The sequence below is a fragment of the Antennarius striatus genome, chromosome 17, assembly GCF_040054535.1.
Source record: "Antennarius striatus isolate MH-2024 chromosome 17, ASM4005453v1, whole genome shotgun sequence".
Classification (NCBI taxonomy): Eukaryota; Metazoa; Chordata; class Actinopteri; order Lophiiformes; family Antennariidae; genus Antennarius; species Antennarius striatus.
The window spans coordinates 292,501-310,415 of NC_090792.1; the positions used below are offsets into that span (position 1 = coordinate 292,501).

General features: G+C 46.6%; 1 protein-coding gene across 1 annotated transcript; it reads left to right on the forward strand.

The window, feature by feature from the left end:
• The first annotated feature begins 514 nt into the window (after window positions 1-514).
• On the forward strand, window positions 515-5,217 carry kcnk17 (potassium channel, subfamily K, member 17). The gene is made up of 5 exons (XM_068339259.1): window positions 515-730; window positions 2,773-2,887; window positions 3,927-4,093; window positions 4,209-4,407; window positions 4,874-5,217. Exons 1-5 carry the CDS (start codon window positions 515-517, stop codon window positions 5,215-5,217), a joined length of 1,041 nt encoding a protein of 346 aa, XP_068195360.1.
• The last annotated feature ends 12,698 nt before the right edge of the window (window positions 5,218-17,915 follow it).

The window sequence follows — 17,915 nt, forward strand, 5'->3', positions numbered from 1 at the left end:
ATGTGTGTGTGTGTGTGTGTGTGTGTGTGTGTGTGTGTGTGTGTGTGTGTGTGTGTGTGTGTGTGTTTGTATGTGTGTGTGTGTATGTGTGTGTGTGTGTGTGTGTGTGTGTGTGTGTGTGTGTGTGTGCGTGCGTGCGTGCGTGCGTGCGTGTGCGTGTGTGTGTGTGTGTAGTTAATCATGTGGATGCCCTCTAACTAGTCACTAACTTCTGTAACTACTGAAGCTGTTCTAACTGAGCCCAATCATGATAAAACAAAGTTCTCCACCTTAAAGACAATGACCACAACCTCAGATGTCACCACCGACTGCCAACCTCTGACTCTCCATCTGCTGCATTTGCATGGCAGGCCATGGCAGAGACTGACGCAGAGGGCAGATGGAGGGTGATTTGCCTGCAAGGCTCTGAAAGATGAGAAGACACAAAGGGAAGCAGCCGCGCTCAGCTGTCCTCGGCCACAGGAGTCAAGACGCTGAGCTTGTTAGGATCCCAAGATCCTTCCAAGGAGTCGAGATGGAAATAAAGGAAATGTTCAACTTGACACGGGTTCCAACCATCCTTATACTCGGAGTGGTATATGTCATCTATGTGCTGATTGGTGGTGTGATTTTCTGGAAGTTGGAAGGAGATCTGGGACAGAAGGACATCAGTCTTTTGCTGAGGAGCAAAAATATCCTGCTCACAACATACCCCTGTCTGAACCAGGAGGGCCTGGAGGCGGTGGCTCAGGTGAGGCATGGAAACATCAGAAGATGCTGCTTCTGTTGAATGTCACCCACTGTCTCATGGTGAGGAGGAGACGTGGAAAACATTTCAAATCAGCATCACAGGCGACACTCGAGGCCATATTTACCTCCCTGACAATCCTTTACTTTGATCAAGAAATGAATCTTAGCTCACACCTGCCAGGGCACTAATCTGCATAACTGTATGTAAACCGGGGGGGTTTATGGAAAGAAAACAAATTTCATATTCAGACCTCAACCCAACCCAAAACATGTTAGTTTAATTTAAATTAATGTTAGAATCAACTCTCCTATTTCCAATCTACTCATAGTTTGGTGTCTAAAAAGGAACATTAGTACATGATACATGATAAAATATAGAAAATATTTACATTATTTACATTGTTTACATATCATACATGCAAATTCCAGGTTCTCCTGTCTGTCAGTAGCGTAGAGCCTCCTGAAAGCCGTGCCCTGATTTGATTAACACAGTAGAAACACTGAAATGATTAGATTTTCACTGGACTTTGAACCTGATTTTGCCTGTGGTTTTCACAGTAAGAAGTATTTGAACCACCTGTAAAGAATTCAGATATTTGTAGGTTTTCTCCGTTCATTTTTGCTGCTTATCCAGACCCACTGGTTGAGCAGGGAAGACCAGACACTCCTCTCCACAGCCACTTCCACCAACTCCTCTATAGGGATCCCACATATAGTCTCTCCAGCAGGTCCTGGGTCTGTCTGTGGGTCTCCTCCAGGTAGACATGCCTGGAACATCTCCCCAGGAAGGCTTCCAGGGGGCATCCTGACCAGATGCCCAAACCACCTCAGCTGGCTCTACTCAATATGGAGGAGTAGAGGTCCTATCTTTAGCCTCTCCTGGACGTCTGAACTCTTCTTCATTTCTCCACCCTGAGAAAAAACTGATTTCAGCCACTTGTAGTCCTTCTTTGGGTCATGGCCACAGCTCATGACCATAGATGAGGACAGGAACATGGACTAAGTGGTAAATGGAGATCTTTGCAGTGTGCCTCAGGTCTTTCTTAATCACCATGGATGAGGAAGAGCTGCACCCATCCCCCCGTCTTTTTCGCACCTGGCTGGAAAACCACTCCAGGTCACTGTTCAAGGAGATCTGTAGCACCAAGTCATCAGCAAAAAGAAAGCTTACAATATCCCTCCACCTCTCACCCAGTGCAAACTCCAGCAAACACAGACTCCAGCCCCCATTCAGATGGCTGGCTCCAGAACCACAGCTGTGTGTAGAGGTTGGGTCGACTATATGTAGTCAGAACTTCTGACTCCCCGCACAAGCTTGGGCTCCTCACCCACCAGAGAAGTGACATTTCAAGTCCTTGTTGTTGAGCTTCTGCAACCAGAGATTGGACCGCACTGCTCTGGGCTAAGCATGACCTGGGACTCTCTGGCGGGCCCCTTCCCCGGGCCTGACACCAGGGCAGGACCCCAGTATCCCTCCGGCCCAGGTAATCTCATTGTCTGAGTACTTGTCATCAGGCATCTTCCCACAGCATGTTGTCTGACCCTTACCCTTTGCCTGGAACCAGTTTGCCATTGGAGAACCCAGCAGGTTCAGTTGGGAATTGCCACAGAACACAAGTCTTACGATCATTAGGGTACTCAAACCCCTCCAGCATGGTAAGGTGGCGGTCGACGGAGGGACCATTTGTCGGTATTGCATCAAAACCACTAAATCTGGGTGCAAAGACCCCAGATCTCAGACTGATGTGTGTTGATTTTCCACACTGGATGGGATTCACTGACACAGATGTCAGCTGTGCACAGAGGATTTCTAACAGGAACTACATCTCCATTTTAATGCCCTAAAAGATCTAAAAGTGTCCAAAGTTTGCCATTAATGAATTAGTGATGCACAAGTTTTGTAATATCAAGTCACAAAGTGCGAGCCATTACCAACAAATACAGTACTAAGTTTTTACGTGTGTGTGTGTGTGTGTGTGTGTGTGTGTGTGTGTGTGTGTGTGTGTGTGTGTGTGTGTGTGTGTGTGTGTGTGTGTGTTTCAGGTTGTTCAGGATGCGTCAAAGATTGGCCTGAGTTTGAAGGGCAACTACACCACGGACGGCTTCTGGAAGTTCACCAGCTCAGCTGTGTTTGCTGCCACTGTTGTCACGACAATAGGTTGGATATGACCGCCAAAACCCATTTAATCATGTCTTTTAAGAGTTGTAGGTAACACATTATCCACTCTTTAATCTGCACCGGCCCACATCAGACAAGCTTTTGATACAAACACCCAAAACTATCCTGGGAACATGAAAACTCACTTTTAAATTATTCACTCAGGAACGTCAGTTCAGAGAAATCATACCTGTCATCACCGCTGTCACCAAACGAATAGACTCCAAGACTCATCTGGATTAAATCTTGACAACATGAAAATAGATTTATTTTATGATAATCACCTACATGCATACACACAGTGATGACATTCTCCCCAAAGCCTGCTGGATGGAAGGATTCCTTTAAGTCCAGTAGAGGGCGATGACTACATTGTGTTATTGTCATATTTATACTGAAAAGCCTTTTTGACAAAACCTCTAAGTATTCAGTCTTCTGAAGTATAAACATAAATGCCTATTATTTCATCCAATGCATGAATTCTCTTTTGATCAGTGTGAATAGTTTAATGTGAGGAAGTCAATCAAACCAAAAGCTGTTTCATCATTTCACTCATTACTTTACTCAAATAAGCAACCCCAACTAAGTCCTAAACCTACTGATAACATGTAGAATCGTGTGTTTATCATCAGTGATTGAAGAATTATCAAGAAAGAAAAGAAAAAGACAGACATTATCTATTATATATCTATATTTATTTTTAATCCAGATACACATTCATTTGTTTGTCACTTATGTGAAATCCATTTATCGGCTCTGCATCATTTCTTATTACACCAAAGTGCAAAACAATATGTTGCATAAAGTGAGAAAATGATCCAGAATCTGCATCTGCACCTGAATCCACATCGGACTTTAATCAACTCCTTCTTAACCAAGCATCCACCCCCCCACAGATCATCACTGTGGATTTTCAATACATCTTGTGAATAAAGCCAAACACGGGTGATGATATAACTGCTTCCAGCTCTGATTGGTGAAGATAATCCTCATCTTTCTGTACTTCTACCAGAGACACTCACTCTGAACCCTTTTGCAGGTTATGGGAACATGAGTCCCAGCTCTGACGCAGGCCAGATCTTCTGTGTGTTTTTTGCACTATTTGGGATCCCACTGAATGTGGTGGTTCTCAATAGGGTGGGCAAGTACATGCTTGCTATAGAGAGGAACATATCTGACTTCCTTGAGAAGAAGACCAAGCGAAGGGTGAGGAGATCCTTCATCATCTGATCCAAATGATGATATATGTTTAGGATCACTCTAGAACTGTTTCCCAGAAGCCTCCTCTCCCTAACCATTGTTTTCTGCCTCCCGTCTGCAGAGGTGTACACGGTTTTTTGTCCACCTGGTGTCATACCTGTCAGGAACAGTGCTCTTCTTCATCGTGCCCATGATTGTGTTCCAAATGCATGAAGGCTGGACTTACTCCCAAGCCATCTACTACTGCTTCATCACCCTCAGTACCATCGGCTTTGGAGACTTTGTGGCCGGTACAGTTCAGTTATTTCCTCCAAACAAGGGTGCAGATATCGATTTAGGAGGAAGGGTGGACTTCAGTTTGTGTGATCATAAAAATGAGTGTGTACGTATCTCTAGGAGAAGCTGACAGGTAACCTTTCAACGTATTATCAAACTAAGACATTTCAGACCTTAATCCTCATCTGTCCAATGTGTGACATCACTAATGATCACTTACACAACTCTATCATGGGAACTGTTTGTGCTTAATGGACAACATTTATCAAGGGCAGTGAGAAGTAGCTCTTTTTGGTAGGTTTAGCTCTGAATCCTGTGTTACACTAACATAACCTCTGGTTTTAGAAAGATTAGGCTGTCTAACGAAACTTCATTTTAGAAACAATTGTTTTATGGTAGAGCTGGATTCTTATTTTAGGCTGCTTTCATTGTTTGTACCTTTTATGATCTTATTTGTCAGGTTTTTATTATCATAGCATTCCTAGTATTACCAGGGTCTCTCCGTTACAGATAGTAATCCAGACAAAGTATACCCAGAGTGGTACAGCATCCTCATGGCCTCGTGGATCTTCTTTGGCCTGGCCTGGCTGGCCCTGATCATCAATCACTCCATCGACATCCTGGAGCGTCTCAGCAAGCACTTCAAACAGCGGTGGGGTGGGCAGGGGCAGGACACCAAGTCCATCAGCGCAGACGGAGACAACCCAGACACCGATGGGGTGGAAGATGTGGAGGACGTGGATACTGTGGATACTGTGGATAACGGGGATAACGGGGATAACGGGGATAATGTGAATGATGTGAATGAAGTGGACGAGAAAGATGAGAGCAAGACGCCACCAGAAACTCAATGAATTCAAAATCAGAACACAGTTTAAGGAAGTTCCCTTAGCGGTAGAGATAACTGTCTGTAAACCATGGGATGTGACTAAATGTTGAGAGTCTGCAGTGATTTAACGGTTTGATTCCCCCTTTCCTGAACTGCGACTAAACGTTGACTCATTTTTGTTGAGTCAGGTTTTGTGTGATGGAAGTTAATATCCACATTCCGTTACGCCCATGAGATTATCAGAATCACAATCAGAATCAGAAAAGGTTTTATTGCCAAGTACAGTAAAAGTTACTATTGAGGAACGTAACGCGGTGTCGGTGCATTGAAAGGTGGAAGAGAATAATAGTGAATGAGGAATAGAAATGGGAATAGAGTTTACATTACGGTGAGTTGAGACATACTGTATAGGGATGGTGTTTGCAGGCGAAGAAAAGAAGTCCAAACAGTAAACTGTGTTTGCAGAGTGGTGAGGGGCGGACAGTTACCTGGGGGGGGGGGCATTCTTCATGATCAGGGTCCTTAGAGGAGGACAGTGTGTCAAAACTTCCCAACATGCCTATAGTTTAGTTGTGGCGGTGGAACATTTCTCTTTAAATCTGGAGCTCATCACAAACCAGTTGTCCAGTCAGTGGTCTTTTGTGAATGTCTGAGGGACAGGCTGACTGTCAATCATCCCATTAATAACGTAACATAATTAATAACGTAACATAATTAATAACGTAACATAATTAATAACGTAACATAATAATGTATGTAAGTACTAAAAAACTCGTTGATTCTGTACACCCAAAAACATGAGAATGGGATAAACTCAACAACATCTGAAACGGAAATCCATAGAGAAAGAATGTTTTTAAATGAATGAATGAATGAATGAATGAATGAATGAATGAATGAATGAATGAATGATAGAAAATGAGCTACTTAATCAAATAGAGTCTTTTTCTCCTGTGATGATTTTTTTTTTTGGGGGGGGTGGGGGTTTGGTAAAAAGTGACAGTTTTAGGGAGCTGCCGTCCACTATACAGGTACGTGCTGCTGTTGCCATGGTAACTATCCATGCAGCATCTGTGAATTTTTTGAAAGCATGTCATAGTATCATTACAGTACATGTCACTTTGGGGCAATATTGACAGTCAGCAGGCCTGCATGCATCTGGGATCAGTGGACCCCTACACTATTAAAGGTGCGTTTTGTTTGTCTTTATTTTATTTGCTTTACTTAAAAGAAAATGTTTCCTGTGAAGCACCTTTCGTGGTTGACCCATCGTTGATGTCATGGTAGGCTTTGCACTGCCCACTACTTGCTTTTCCTACACATACTGGAGCATGTCCCCCTGCAGAAAGTAACTGTTTTCCAATCGGAGAGAACTCTTCAGTCAAACCCAGTGCAGAAAACAACAGAACTGAACGCAGAGCTTCACAAGATCTGTGTGATCTGTGCTAAGAATGCTCATTATAGTGTAAAGTCTCAAAACTGTTTTAAGAAAGAAAGACTTCCTTTTGGGGTCTCCACAGCGTGTCATTATTTTTTCATTCAGATGAACACTCATATTTGTTTGACAGACGTTTCTTATGCTGGATGCCCTTCCTGCTGCAACCCTCTGCATTTGTCCAGGTTTGGGCCCGGCCTACAGTTGACCCTGGCTTTTGCCCCCACAGGGCTGAGGATGCTGACATCAGTCACAAATCATATGTTCAAATGTGAAGAATGTGACGTGTTTTGTTAAACATTTGAAGAATGAACTGACATTCACGGAACACACACTGATCTTAGACCTGCAGCTCCTGGATCTGCATCTCAAAGCTGTATTTTACCGACTATATCATTATATAACAACTAGTGGGAACTCGTGTAAATTCCACGATAAATCAATAATATCAGACCTGGAGTGTTTTCTATTTTTTCTTCGTCGTCACAAGAAAACAAACTTCTGTGTCCGATGAAGCCGTGACGGCCCCGTGTGTGTGGGACGAAGCCGTGACGGCCCCGTGTGTGTGGGACGAAGCCGTGACGGCTCCGTGTGTGTGGGACGAAGCCGTGACGGCCCCGTGTGTGTGGGACGAAGCCGTGACGGCTCCGTGTGTGTGGGACGAAGCCGTGACGGCCCCGTGTGTGTGGGACGAAGCCGTGATGGCTCTGTGTGTGTGGGACGAAGCCGTGACGGCTCCGTGTGTGTGGGACGAAGCCGTGACGGCTCCGTGTGTGTGTGACGAAGCCGTGACGGCTCCGTGTGTGTGGGACGGACCAACGCCAAGACGAATGCCGCTCCGGCGTTACGGTCCGGCCATCCGGGTTGACGCCAGAAGGTGACAGCGTGAGGGTTTCAAGTGAGATTATTCACATATATGGGGAGGGATTATATGCCTTTATAAGACCCAGGTAAAGTTTAATCCACCTACGGTTATTTCATAGGTAAGTGGTTTTAAATTAGAGTACTATAATTCATAATGATCTTCAAGTTTTATCCAAGTTGTATTTTTTTGTTTTGTTTGATGTTTTTGGTTTGGTTGTGTTTTGTGTCGGGGGCTCTGATTGTGCACAGCATCCTGGAGCTCACCATCACACCATCAGTGTGTCGGGTGGGGGCTACATCCTGAGACTCTTACATGCCTAAAAATGCTAAATAAGACCTATTGCACTTTATTTCTGTGCTTCCCTTTTAAAGTCATGTGAGCGTGTCTTCAGCTCTCACACGGGCATCGACCACACTTCCATTCATGTTAAAATGCTTACAAATACTATCGAAAATTTTTTGCTTTCAATGTTATATCACGTGTAATTACTACTGTTATAGTTATGAATGTACTCAACATACTAAAATTAATAGTTCTGGATTTTCACCATTATCTTGTTTTATTTGAAAATGTCACTTGTTTTCATGCCCTATGTTGATGATTCACTAACACACTGACATTCACTTTATATCCAGTAGGTGGCATCCCTAATCCGAGATTACAGTTGGAAAATTAGCCATTCTAACCAGGGGCCAAACCCAACCCATTCTGTATTTGCTCTGTATAATTAAATATCATAAATGTTAATCACACACAACATCTCCTCAGAGTTCTGAAGACAAACAGACTCAAAGCAAAGTGTCATTTCAGTTTATTTTACATTCTAAAATAAAAATGTTCACGTTTATTGAGAGACTTTGGTGTGTCTGAGGTTTTCTTTTGACATTCCATTCTTGACAGCATGAGGACAGAAAAACACCAGGCGCTCTCAGAGCCTCTTGGGGTTTGTTATATCAGAACAAGTCAGGCCCTGAGGAGAGAATGTCAAAGACAGGCGAGGAGCAGGCAGCAGGACGTTAAACAGGGAGTTCTGACACGGAGGATCGTAAGACAAAGACCTGAGTTCATGGTTTGGTACAAAAACAAGAGGGTTTTTGTAGACAGGAAGTGTGACAGGAGTGAGACGACAGAGACGTGAACACAGGAAACAGAGCGACAGGCTGTGAGCAGAGAGACACATACCTGTGTGGTTCAGTGGAGACGCAGAATGTCAGCGTCAGGAGGAGACCAGGCCTCCGGTGAGCCTGGTGTCAGACCCTCTGAAGCAGTGTGTGGGCAGAGTCCAGACCTGAACCCATGAGGGGTGGAGGAGCCCCGGTTCATGCTTACAAACCCCCCAGTGTGGCACCAAACTGATTCTGCAGAGGGGGCCACAGGTCAGAGATGATGAAATATTAATGAATGGATTCACAACAAAACACAAACATGAATGAGAAGATGCTCTGATTTAAAAGACCTTCACGGTTCAGAATGTTCCAGTCAGATCAGATGCAGCGTTTCATCCCAGAATTTACTTCAGTCGATCCGGACAGAAGTCTTGTGTGCATCCTTGATGGTTGTGAACCTTTCATGACATGAAACATAAACCAGAGGGGGTTTTCAGAGGCGTCCAACGAATCCACTTCTCTTTGGATGAGAAGCTGAAACAGAACCTCCAGTCAGAGGTAATGAGAGTCGTGACGGAACCCATCACCTCGTCTGACACGTCTGACTGTTTCTCTGCTCACAATAGTCAGTCTGTGTTCCGCCTGTAGTGAACATAGAACGGACATGGATAGAATCCTGTGAAGCAGTAAGTCTGGTGAAAATAGTGCAAAGAACAAAAAACAACAGCAGGATCGATGCAAAGGAGGAAGTGAAAGAATGCAAATTGGGTCTGTCTGTCTGTCTGTCTGTCTGTCTGTCTGTCTGTCTGTCTGTCTGTCTGTCTGTCTGTCTGTCTGTCTGTCTGTCTGTCTGTCTGTCTGTCTGTCTGTCTGTCTGTCTGTCTGTCTGTTGTCTGTCTGTCTGTCTGTCTGTCTGTCTGTCTGTCTGTCTGTCTGTCTGTCTGTTTATCTGTCTGACTGTCTGTCTGTCTGTCTGTCTGTCTGTCTGTCTGTCTGTCTGTCTGTCTGTCTGTTTATCTGTCTGACTGTCTGTCTGTCTGTCTGTCTGTCTGTCTGTCTGTCTGTCTGTCTGTCTGTCTGTCTGTCTGTCTGTCTGTCTGTCTGTTGTCTGTCTGTCTGTCTGTCTGTCTGTCTGTCTGTCTGTCTGTCTGTCTGTCTGTCTGTCTGTCTGTCTGTCTGACTGTCTGTCTGTCTGTCTGTCTGTCTGTCTGTTGTCTGTCTGTCTGTCTGTCTGTCTGTCTGTCTGTTGTCTGTCTGTCTGTCTGTCTGTCTGTCTGTCTGACTGTCTGTCTGTCTGTCTGTTGTCTGTCTGTCTGTCTGTCTGTCTGTCTGTCTGTCTGACTGTCTGTCTGTCTGTCTGTCTGTCTGTCTGTCTGACTGTCTGTCTGTCTGTCTGTCTGTCTGTCTGTTGTCTGTCTGTCTGTCTGTCTGTCTGTCTGTCTGTCTGTCTGTCTGTCTGTCTGTTGTCTGTCTGTCTGTCTGTCTGTCTGTCTGTCTGACTGTCTGTCTGTCTGTCTGTCTGTCTGTCTGTCTGTCTGTCCGTCCGTCACTGATTTACATCCGGTGTTCTTACCGACGGACTCCTGTCGTTCAGGTGATTAGATTCTACTGATGATCTTGATCCAAAATGTTTTATGGATATTTTAATGTTGTGTGATTTTCAACATTTTCCATCCATCCATCCATCCATCCATCCATCCATCCATTCTCTTCCGCTTATCCGGGGTCGGGTCGCGGGGGCAGCAGCTTAAGCAGAGAAGCCCAGACTTCCCTCTCCCTAGCCACTTCGTCCAGCTCCTCCAGGAGAATCCCAAGGCGTTCCCAGGCCAGCCGGGAGACATAGTCTCTCCAGCGTGTCCTGGGTCGTCCCCGGGGCCTCCTCCCGGTAGGACGTGCCCGGAACACCTCACCAGGGAGACGTCCAGGAGGCATCCTAACCAGATGCCCGAGCCACCTCATCTGGCTCCTCTCGATGCGGAGGAGCAGCGGCTCGACTCTGAGTCCCTCCCGGATGACCGAACTCCTCACCCTATCTCTAAGGGGGAGCCCGGACACCCTGCGGAGGAAACTCATTTCGGCCGCTTGTATCCGGGATCTCGTTCTTTGGGTCACGACCCATAGCTCGTGACCATAGGTGAGGGTAGGAACGTAGATCGACCGGTAAATCGAGAGCTTTGCCTTTCGGCTCAGCTCCTTCTTCACCACGACGGACCGATACAGAGTCCACATCACTGCAGACGCTGCACCGATCCGCCTGTCGATCTCCCGTTCCATTGTACCCTCACTTGTGAAGGAGACCCCGAGATACTTGAACTCCTCCACTTGGGGCAGGATCTCATCCCCAACCTGTAGAGGGCACTCCACCCTTTTCCGACTGAGGACCATGGTCTCAGATTTGGAGGTGCTGATTCTCATCCCAACCGCTTCACACTCGGCTGCGAACCGCTCCAGTGAGAGTTGGAGATCACGGCTTGATGAAGCCAACAGCACCACGTCATCTGCAAAAAGCAGAGACGCGATACTAAGGCCACCAAACTGGACACCCTCAACGCCTTGGCTGCGCCTAGAAATTCTGTCCATAAAAGTTATGAACAGAATCGGTGACAAAGGGCAGCCTTGGCGGAGTCCAACCCTCACTGGAAACGAATCCGACTTACTGCCGGCAACGCGGACCAAACTCTGACATTGGTCGTACAGGGACCGAACAGCCCTTATCAAGGGGTCCGGTACCCCATACTCCCGAAGCACCCCCCACAGAACCCCCCGAGGAACACGGTCGAACGCCTTCTCCAAGTCCACAAAACACATGTAGACTGGTTGGGCGAACTCCCATGCCCCCTCAAGGACCCTGCGGAGGGTGTAGAGCTGGTCCACTGTTCCACGGCCAGGACGAAAATCACACTGCTCCTCCTGAATCCGAGATTCGACTTCCCGACGGACCCTCCTCTCCAGAACCCCTGAATAGACCTTACCAGGGAGGCTGAGGAGTGTGATGCCCCTGTAGTTGGAGCACACCCTCCTGTCCCCCTTCTTAAAAAGGGGGACCACCACCCCAGTCTGCCAATCCAGAGGCACTGTCCCCGAAGTCCACACGATGTTGCAGAGGCGTGTCAACCAGGACAGCCCCACAACATCCAGAGCCTTTAGGAACTCCGGGCGGATCTCATCCACCCCCGGGGCCCTGCCACCGAGGAGCTTTTTAACTACCTCGGTGACCTCAACCCCAGAGATAGGAGAGCCCGCCTCAGAGAACCCAGACTCTGCTTCCTCATGGGAAGGCGTGTCTGCGGGATTGAGGAGGTCTTCGAAGTATTCTCCCCACCGAGTCACAACGTCCCGAGTTGAGGTCAGCAGCTCCCCATCCCCACTATATACAGTGTGGATGCTGCACTGCTTCCCCCTCCCGAGACGCCTGATGGTGGACCAGAATCTCTTCGAAGCCGTCTTGAAGTCGTCCTCCAAGGCCTCACCGAACTCCTCCCACGCCCGGGTTTTTGCCTCAGCAACCACCAAAGCCGCATTCCGCTTCATTCCTATCAGCTGCTTCATGAGTCCCACAGGCCAAAAAGGCCCGATAGGACTCCTTCTTCAGCTTGACGGCATCCCTTACCGCTGATGTCCACCAACGGGTTCTGGGGTTGCCGCCACGACAGGCACCGACCACCTTACGGCCGCAGCTGCGGTCGGCCGCCTCGACAATGGAGGCGCGGAACATGGTCCACTCAGACTCAATGTCCCCCGCCTCCCCCGGAACGTGAGTGAAGTTCTGCCGGAGGTGGGAGTTGAAACTCCTTCTGACAGGGGATTCCGCCAGGCGTTCCCAGCAGACCCTCACAATACGTTTGGGTCTGCCAGGTCGGACCGGCATCTTCCCCCACCATCGGAGCCAACACACCACCAGGTGGTGATCGGTTGACAGCTCCGCCCCTCTCTTCACCCGAGTGTCCAAGACATGCGGCCGCAAGTCCGATGACACGACCACAAAGTCGATCATCGAACTGCGGCCTAGGGTGTCCTGGTGCCAAGTGCACATATGGGCACCCTTATGTCTGAACATGGTGTTCGTTATGGACAGTCCGTGACAAGCACAGAAGTCCAACAACTGAACACCGCTCGGGTTCTGATCGGGGGGGCCGTTCCTCCCAATCACACCCTTCCAGGTCTCACTGTCATTGCCCACGTGAGCATTGAAGTCCCCCAGCAGAACGATGGAGTCCCCAGTGGGAGCGCTCTCCAGCACCCCCTCCAAGGACTCCAAAAAGGGTGGATACTCTGAACTGCTGTTTGGTGCATACGCACAAACAACAGTCAGGACCCGGCCCCCCACCCGAAGGCGGAGGGAGGCTACCCTCTCGTCCACCGGGGTGAACCCCAATGTATAGGCACCAAGCCGGGGGGCTATAAGTATACCCACACCTGCTCGGCGTCTCTCACCATGGGCAACTCCAGAGTGGAAGAGAGTCCAACCCCTCTGGAGAGGACTGGTACCAGAGCCCAAGCTGTGTGTGGAGGTGAGCCCGACTATATCTAGTCGGAACTTCTCCACCTCACACACCAGCTCAGGCTCCTTCCCTCCAGAGAGGTGACATTCCACATCCAAAATTATAAAAACCTCCTCCATGTAGTCTTCCAACATGCTGAATAAATATGAAGGTTATTTTATATTTTAATTGTTGCTATCAGGCTGTTCAGGAATGACTTGTGTTACTCAGTTACTGACATCATTTTAGCAGCAACAATTTAATCACAACTTTTTGTGGTTATTTGCCAATTGCTCATAATAAAACTGATAAAACTGTTTTTGACAGTGTTTTCTGAGCGATGCCCTGATAACTTTGGAAGATAAAGCGTTACTGGAACTGCAATAAAAATATTGCTGTCAGGAAAAGTGATGACTCTGCCTGACTGAGTGATAAAATAGAAAATTGGAATACTGCGAGGGTATTTACTCAGGGCAAATCCAGGTGCAGAGCTGTCCTCCCCCCTTCAGCTCTCATGTGACTGCTGGCAGCCAATGGGAGGCAGGCATAGACATTCAAGTGCATGTGTTGAAACTAAAGCTAAGCTAATGATCTAAAGTATTAGCATAGCCCCCAGGGAGAAGTGGAAGCCGCTCAACCACATGTGGGTTAGTCAACACAAGAGCAGCTCCACACAACACTTAGCAAACCGAGCCTCAGCGACGTACGCCAGATGCATTCTGGGATTGCTTCAGAATGAGAGTTCACCATTCTCTAGTGAACCACCGTCTGCGTGTGTCTTCTGTTTTCACAGCTTCCCCAGAGGCCTCGTTCACTTTTACCAAAATTACATTTTGAGCCCAAAAGGCAAAGATAATAATATTTTCTTAAGTTTGTTGGATCTCAGGGCTTCTGCAGATTCCACTGACATCCCATAAAGCCAATGGCGTCTCCAGCTGTCACGACTGTGTTTGCTCCCTCCAAACCTAACCCTAACCCCTAACCCCTAACCCTTAACCCCTAACCCCTAACCCTTAACCCCTAACCCCCAACCCCTAACCCTAACCATTAAACCCTAACCCCTAACCCCTAACCCCTAACCCTTAACCCCTAATCCTTAACCCCTAACACCTTACCCCTAACCCTTAATCCCTAACCCCTAACCCTTAACCCCTAACCCCTAACCCTTAACCCCTAACCCCTAACCTCTAACCCCTAACCCTTAACCCCTAACCCCTAACCCTTAACACCTAACCCCTAACCCCTAACCCTTAACCCCTAACCCCTAACCCTTAACCCCTAACCCCTAACCCCTAACCCTTAACCCCTAACCCCTAACCCCTAACCCCTAACCCTTAACCCCTAACCCCTAACCCCTAACCCTTAACCCCTAACCCCTAACCCTTAACCCCTAACCCCTAACCCTTAACCCCTAACCCCTAACCCTTAACACCTAACCCCTAACCCCTAACCCCTAACCCTTAACCCCTAACCCCTAACCCCTAACCCTTAACCCCTAACCCCTAACCCTTAACCCCTAACCCCTAACCCTTAACCCCTAACCCCTAACCCTTAACACCTAACCCCTAACCCTTAACCCCTAACCCTTAACCCCTAACCCCTAACCCTTAACCCCTAACCCCTAACCCTTAACCCCTAACCCCTAACCCCTAACCCTTAACCCCTAACCCCTAACCCTTAACCCCTAACCCCTAACTCTTGTGTCTGATTCTGAATTAGCTTATTGTTTAAAAAAGTCTCTGACATGAAGAAGAAGAAATGGTTCGTTGACTGAGAAACATTTAACTTTGTGTCATCTTGGGGTCAGTCGATTAGGACTGATTATTACTGAGGGTGAGAGTAACTCTCTAACCTCACCCGTCTGCGTCTGCCTGTTCAAACTTGACTTTTCATTACGAAGCCTCGACACGGCTTTACAGGAATCCCAGAAATGACTGTAATCAGACGAGTGGACAGAAAGCGTTGAGTCAGCAAGTCCTGACAGAAATAGGAAGACGAGGGGGCCGTCTGAGAGGACAGCATGGGGCAGACGAGGGCCAAACCAAACTGGGTTTAAGAAGAAGGAATGTGGGATCTGTCAGGTTTCCATTGGACGATCCTCCAGTGTGTGTCAGAGGCGACATGCTGACACACACTGGAGGGAGACGCATGCTGTTTGTTGGAATGCAGCCCAAACGCTGAAGCGGTCCAATCAGGGTGGCATTCCAAACACGGTCAGCCTCCCTTTGGTTCTTATTTATGGAACACTTGTGCCAAAACATGTTTGTGTCCATGTTGCACGTGATGATGTCACACCACACACGTAGCATCAGCCTCCACACACGGGAGTAAACAGGCTGCCCAGAGTGGGACCGCAGGTCAAAGGTTCCCCGTCACAAGGGTCACAAGGTTCACAAGGTTTTTATAAAGAAACTGGACACTGAATTAAAAACACTGGATTAAAAAATAAGGATCCTCCGTTATCTGCATTTGATTCTGTTCAAGGACACACTAAAGTTGAATTTGAATTTTTACCGGGCACCAGTTAATTAGGGAATATGGGATTTACAATAGTAAGGTCAAAATATTTTGTGAGCACCAGGAAGTCTGGGACTGGTTGGTTGTTTTTCTCGGTGACCCTGTGGTGAACAAGCAGCTTAAAACACACAGAATAGGAAAAAAACACAAGTTCACCAAAACACATTTATGATAAAAACATCATTCAATCATAATTTAATTCAGTGATAACTCCGAAAAATGGCTAGACTGTTAATCTAGTCACCAGAATAAAGACTGGGATTTTACATGTCATTGTCCTCAAAAGACCATGTTGGATAATAATCTCAACCTGACAGTTTATTGATAAATAGATCTGATGTCGCCCACGTGACGTTCTGTGACACTGAAGATGTGCACAAACACAGAACAAACAAACAGAATACGTTTTTTACTACAAGTCTGACGTGAATCCTCGACATCACCATCATCAGAAGAATCCCTCCCATGTAGTTTTCTCTTTGTACAGTACAACACAGGTAGTACAACACAGGTAGTACAACACAGGTAGTACAACACAGTTAGTACAACATAGGTAGTACCACATAGGTAGTACAACAAGCAGTACAACACAGACAGTACATCAGACAGTACAGCACGAAGTATAAGACGAAACAAAGGGATGGTTGACATCTCTATACGCTCTAATCTCACAGGGGAATAATGGTGAAGATACTAATAATGTGAGTGAGAACACTGCATCATACCAGTAACACTGCATTTTGACAAACCTGGTGTTTCAGTTGATCTCATGATCAACTATTGAGCTCCAAATGGGTTTAAATCAAATCCACATGGTTACAGTCCAGACAAAATGTCCGTAATGTTCATCCACTAATAGGCTGAAAAATTACCCAGTGTTACAAAATGAACCACAGTTAGTATTTATTGGAAGTGAATGACTGACACGAGGGTAAAATACCAAAAGTCACTCTGACAGCTGGCCTGGTGCTGTTGGAGGTCTAGGGACAGTGAAACCATGCAGTTGTTTGTTTGTTTGTTTGTTTGTTTGTTTGTTTGTTTGTTTGTTTGTTTGTTTGTTTCACCATTGCCGGCCATTCCAGTAGTAACAAATGTCATAATGCCAGTGGTATTTAGAACATTATAGTAATAACTCATCTATCCCACAATCCTTTGAGGGTTTGGTCATGTGGATCAATCCAACACACCAATGAAACACTGATCAATAAGACATTACACTATATTATATTTCAGAGAGACTCGCCTCTGTTTGCTGATGAACAGGGTCTGAAGACAAGACGCACTTTGTACAGATTTATGAAAAGCGTCACAATATATTCACTGCATCAATGAGAAAACAGAATCTGTCGCCATGACAACACCCAAAACCATGTGGAAGTTTCAGACCTAGAAAAGTACTTTGAAGGAAGTTCAAGTTTCCTAGGTTCCATGACAGAACAGACCCACAAAGAGTCCAGTTAGTCCACAGAGGGACTCACGTCTGCTCTGATTGGCTCCCTGTTCCTGAGTCAAAGCACAACCAACAGTAAAAAAAATGCTTCAACCCTTCATCAAACAAGTTTGTTCATTTGATTTTCCACATAACATTTTAGGTCCTCCAGTTACTCTCAGACTGAATTTTGAATTTCAAAGTATTCCAGTGAGTGTCCTGTGGCAGGTTATAGCTGGGCTGTGCAGCCAGAGACGAGCTGAGGGTCAAACCAGCAAACTCTCTCAGGGCCGTGAACTGGTTTGGAATGAAACCCTCAAACAGCCGTTTGGCACATTTTGCAGTAACAGCTATAAACATCCTCACATGCAAAGCAGTGCAAAGCAGTGCAAAGCAGTGCAAAGCAGTGCAAAGCAGTGCAAAGCAGTGCAAAGCAGTGCAAAGCAGTGCAAAGCAGTGCAAAGCAGTGCAAAGCAGTGCAAAGCAGTGCAAAGCAGTGCAAAGCAGTGCAAAGCAGTGCAAAGCAGTGCAAAGCAGTGCAAAGCAGTGCAGCACCAACACGAAACATCCAGCGGAGGTGGGATCCCTTCAGCAGACGTGTGACAGCTGAAGACTTCCTGGAAACAGAAGAGAAACAGACTTCTCTGCCTCGGGCCGGTCAGCAGGGACTTTCTAGGGTAGTAAAGTAATATTTTCTTGGATTATTATTAATTTTATAACCTTGTCCCTGCAGTGTAATAAGGGATCAAGGATCAAGTACTCAACTCCTAATGTAATCTTAATCTGTGGGTAAAGTGCATCTGGTGGCTTTCATTGTTCTCCTCTGTTGACCTTAACTTGACCTGTTGGGCAACAGCCATAAAGCATTTCAACTGAAACAGTGGTCTGTT